Source organism: Sardina pilchardus, chromosome 23 (genome assembly GCF_963854185.1).
Source record: "Sardina pilchardus chromosome 23, fSarPil1.1, whole genome shotgun sequence".
Lineage (NCBI taxonomy): Eukaryota > Metazoa > Chordata > Actinopteri > Clupeiformes > Clupeidae > Sardina > Sardina pilchardus.
In genome coordinates, this window is record NC_085016.1 from 24547929 (window position 1) to 24553134 (window position 5206).

Below are 5206 nucleotides of genomic sequence, written 5' to 3' on the forward strand. Positions count from 1 at the left end.
TCTTTCTCTATTGCTCTGTCTGTTCTCTGTGGCTATCATCTCTACTTTCTCTCCTCTTCTCTTTTTTCTCTGTCTCCCTCTCTTTCTCTCCTCTTTCTTCTCTCTCTTCTGTGTCCCCCTCTCCCGTGTCCAGTGTCTCGGTGGCTGCTGGTGCTGCTGGAGGGTTTAAGGGCAGCTCTGAGCGCTTACTCATCTGCTCTGCCAGCAACAGAAATGCAGCCAATCTCACACACACACACACACACACACACACACACACACACACACACACACACACACACACACACACACACACACACACACACACACACACACACACACACACAACTTGTGCTAAATCAATATTTGATAGTCCTCTGCCATTTTCCTCTTTGAGTTTTTTTTAAACCCTCTTTTTCAATGCCTCTCTTTCTGTACCTCCTCCCCCTCTCCCCCAATCTTCCTCCTCCTCCTCCTCATGCTCCTCCTCTGCAGTGCTGGGATTGGTCGGACCGGAGTTCTCATCACCATGGAAACAGCGATGTGTATGATCGAGAGTAATCAGCCTGTGTACCCATTAGACATCGTGAGAACAATGAGGGACCAGAGAGCCATGATGATTCAAACCCCTGTAAGTGTGTATGTGAGTGAGTGTGTGTGTGTGTGTGTGTGTGCGCCAGCAAGATCGTTAAGGGCAAAGTGAGGAACTAACGCCCCCATAAAAACTGCTACTTCAAACTGTAGCATTTTTAAAGGCTGATTTGCACATTGTTGTCTTTTTCATTTATTTATTTATTTGGTTTTGTTCCGAGCACCAGCACATTAAAGAGCAGCTCTGTTGATGTAAGGGTCCCCCCCCCCCCCTCCCCACTCCACAACCCACACACACACACACACACACACACACACACACACACACACACACACACACACACTCACACGCACATATGCTGTAAAGGCGTTCCAGATTATGCAACCGTGTCTATTGTATGACTTCACTGCACTGGTTGCCATGCCAACTCTGAGGCATTGCCGTGCATCCCGGAACCTTCTGGCAGAACAGATTGTCAGTGAGCTCACTGTCTCTCCCTGAACGTTCCGCTGGTTGTGTGTGACAGATAGAGCACTATGAGGTACAGATATATCATTTTCACCCTAACATACCTCTCTTTCTTTCTCTCTTTTTCTCCTCTTACTCACGCTCTCTTTTTCTGTCTTTCTCTCCCTCCCTCTCTCTCTACTCCCTTTCTCCCCACACTCTCTCCTTTCTATTTATCTCCCTCTTCCCCTCCCTACGTCCTTCTTTCTCTCCCTCACTCTCTCTCCTTCTCTCCTTTCACTCTCCTCACTCTCTCTCTCCCTCCTTCTCTCCTTTCTATTTCTCTCTCTCTCTCTCTCTCTCTCTCTCTCTCTCTCTCTCTCTCTCTCTCTCTCCCTCCCCCCCTTCCTCTCCTCCACAGAGCCAGTACCGGTTTGTGTGCGAGGCGATCCTGAAAGTGTACGAGGAGGGCCTGCTCTCTCCCCAGTCGACCCCCGTCGAGGAAGAGCCCGGAGCGGCCGCAGACCAAACCTGACCGGCTGCGCTGCCACTGACCCATGAGGAGCGCCCCCTCCTGGACAAGGAGGGGGATGGACACTGACTGGAGGGGAAAAGAGAGAGAGGGGAGAGGGGGTAAAAATAACGAAACAAAAACAAAAAATCTAAGCACTGATGCACTTTATGTTAACAAGAGAAAAAGAAACAGTGATATGTGGAGATTTATGTTTAAACAAACAAAAAGCAAAACAAACAAAAAAAAAAGAAAGAAAATAAGTGGGTAAAAAAATGACATAAGGTTGCATAATTTGGTATTTTCTAGAATTAACAAGCTTTTCAGGGTGATGTTGGAGTATGTGTGGATCGCTGTAGTGCCATAAATTAGGACAAGCCCGTTGGAACAACACACACGAGAACAATCGGACAACTAGACAAGACATCAGCGCTCCTTTACTCTCACGGCAGGCAGCCTGTTTTAAAAGGATATTTATTCTATTTTATTTGTTTAAAAGAAGAAAAAGGCTTATAGATTCTTTATTCTTTATTTTTTTTCTCATGCTGACATTCTGAATTGGGGAAATAAGTATCACTTCTTTTTTTAATTATTATTGTGATATTCTTTCTCTCTCTTTTTTGCATTTCCTGCAACGCAGTTCTCACTCATATGATCATTGACAATGTGGTCATGTGACTGTGTGGTCATGTAACTGATCATGTGATCATGTGATCATGTGGAAGATCAGGATCAGAATCTCTGCTGAAAGGCTGTGAGCTGTTTTTGGGCAGGGAGTGATTTTGTTGTTATTGTTGTTTTTTTGTTTTGTTTTGTTTTTTTGTGCTGCATAAACTGGATCCTTCTGAAACTGGACCGGAGACCCGTCTCCTTCCTCGTGCTCACCCTTCACACACACACACACACACACCAGTCATACCTACTGCTCTCTCTACAGGGAGCGTCACAATCCACCCATTACTTGGTGGGCACTATATGTGTGCGGTTCCTTTTCTGTGTGTGTGTGTGTGTGAGAGAGAGAGAGAGAGTGTGTGTGTGTGTGTGTGTGTGTGTGTGTGTGTGTGTGAGTGAGTGATAGTGCCAGCCTTTGCTCATGGTTTTTTTTATGGTGCAAACATCCTCTGCCAGCCGCCTTCAACTCCCACAATGCTTTGTAACGATTCCCCACCCCACCTAAAATTACCAACAAACAAACTGTAGATACACACATCTTGATTTTGTTTTTGAAAATTTTCCATCAGGTTTTTTTTTTTTTTTACACATTTGCTTTCAAGGTACACAAGCTTCAAAAGCAAGTACTAGCTTAAAAACGACAAAAATAATAATAATAATAATAACAATAATAATAATACGATATTGAAGACAATACAGTCAGCAACAGCGGTATGACTTGGACTCTAGTGCCGTGGTGCATGTGTACTGTCAAACTTGTGAAAATGTTTCTTACGCTGCCAAAAAAACCCTTTATATGTATAAGCTGTCTCCTGCAATGTAAGCTGATGGGGCCACAGCTGACATCTGTGCTTCAGGTGCTGCCGTCTTGCCATTTGTTTAGATTGTTTATTGTTTCTTAATTTTTGTTTTAATTTGTTTGTTTTTTGGTACAGTGAGTTTTGTGAGGTATGCCTTGCCACAGGAAAATGATGATTTGTTTCCCCCCTAAATGTATCTAATTTATCTTATCTTAAAAAAAAAAAAACAGAAAAAAAAAAAAAAAAAGAAGACTGACCGTCAATTCTAAAGAGTCTTACTGAGTGGGGTGAGAGGGTATTCGTGGTTTCTCTCAGACAAACATCACCAATGATGTTCTATCTCACCCAGCAGGCGCTTCTGCGCCCCTGACTCCCCAATCCCACAATACTCACACACACACACACACACACACACACACACACACACACACATACATACATATATACACACACGCGCACACACACACACACACACACACACACACACACACACACACACACACACTCACTTTCACACACTCTCTCGATCAAACACTGGCCTGAGTTGGTGCCCGATACCCCGGTAGTGGGCACAGGCGGTGAGTTGGCACTGAGGATGCCCCAGTTCTGCCGGCAGAGCTTCATCCTCAGGATGTCTGGTGGGAAGGCCTCTGGAAACCTGGTCCTGTCATCTTTAGCTGACTAGTATTCATTTTTTTATTTGATTTTATTTTGGATTATTTCAGCTGTCAATCTCACAGACACTTTAACGTGAAGTGAAATAGGAGTGAACAAGTGATACATGACACATGCAAGTCAATAATTCAGATGACTTTTTAAGGACATTTGCCTCTGTTTTTGTTTTTGTTTGTTTGTTTTTTTTTTGTTTTTGTTTTTGTTGATGGTGGTACAACGGAGTAGGACTGGGGCTTCCAGGACCAACATGATTTTCATCCTCCTGAATGTTCCGTAACGAGACTTGCTGGGTTTAACTAAGTGTTGTGATGGCTCCTGAGCTAGAGATTTGCTATTGATATCATTTAGTTGGGGGGAGTCGGTCGGGGCTATTTTTGTAAAAGAGACCCTTTTGTGCGCCCCTGGAATGGACAGCACTTTTGCAGCTGACTGTGTAGACGACAGTGCTACGTGAGAATTCATAGTTTGAGAGTGTGTGTGTGTGTGTGTGTGTGTGTGTGTGTGTGTGTGTGGGCGGGGAGGGAGGGTACGGATGGGGGGTGGGGGAGTACGATTTTGAAATTTTATTTATCATTAAAAAATTTGTGAAATAAAGACACCTGTAGGGGATGAGGGGTGGGGGGAGTCTGATCTACATAGTGTCACCTGTTAAATATCTGTAAATACTATGTTGTATATTAAAAAAATCTCATGAAAAGATCAAGAGTGTGCGTTTAAATGCTGTTTTTATGAAGACCACGTTGTGGAAAGTGGTCAAGAGACCTATTTAAAAAGCTGTAGAGCGGAGTGGCTTAAGGTTGGGAATGCCTTCACTACACTCTTAAATATAGAACCATGCCGGTTTCAAGAACCCATAGGTGTACCTTTGATGAATACGTCAAAGTGGTTTAAAGAACCATTTAGGGATGCTATGCAATAGAACCATTTTTGAATCTATATAGCACCTTTTTTTCTATGGGTGTAGCAAAGCGCAAATGTGGCTATTAGCTTCATCATAACTACATTGGGTTGTGCCTTTGCTCCTTTTATTTTTTGCTAATGCCAGATAACTGCCTGCGAACATATCAGTGTTGAACTAAATAAGTTGGTTGACCTTCGTGCTTGAATTCACATGTGTTTACTCCGGTGGAAAAATCCGGCTTCAGAAAGTGAAAAGCCAACCATGTATTAGTTCTACCTGTGAACTTCACACAGGTGATCTCACTGCTCTACCTAGCTGAAGAGTTGTGCTAATTTAAATGAATGGTTGGCACAGATATGTGGTAGGACTTCAACTCTCTGAAGCTGGACTTTTCCACCTCTGGTTTTATTTCCACAGCTGTCCAAAAATGAGTTTGTGATGTGCTATCCATGTGCCGAGACTATTAATAACGTTGGAAAAGTTTAGTTTGGACACTTTGGTCAATCAAGTTCACACATTTGCTCCTGCTTAAAGGGACACTTCACCGATTAGCATTAAGCTTTGTATCTTTAGAAAACCAGTCATGTTTTTGAATGGCCGTGCATCATTCCCTCAGTTTGCCTTGAGAT

The 5206-nt window shown here is 43.4% G+C and overlaps 1 protein-coding gene across 4 annotated transcripts in view; it reads left to right on the forward strand.

Moving 5' to 3' along the window:
- LOC134071433 (tyrosine-protein phosphatase non-receptor type 4-like) overlaps window positions 1-4180 on the forward strand; it is an 82270-nt gene extending 78090 nt beyond the window's left edge. For all 4 annotated transcript variants that reach the window (XM_062528147.1, XM_062528146.1, XM_062528149.1 and 1 more), the window contains exons 26-27: window positions 475-610; window positions 1440-4180. In XM_062528147.1, the coding sequence (XP_062384131.1) occupies window positions 475-610; window positions 1440-1553 (250 nt within the window). In that variant the 3' untranslated portion in view covers window positions 1554-4180. The remainder of the gene's footprint in view (window positions 1-474; window positions 611-1439) is intronic.
- The last annotated feature ends 1026 nt before the right edge of the window (window positions 4181-5206 follow it).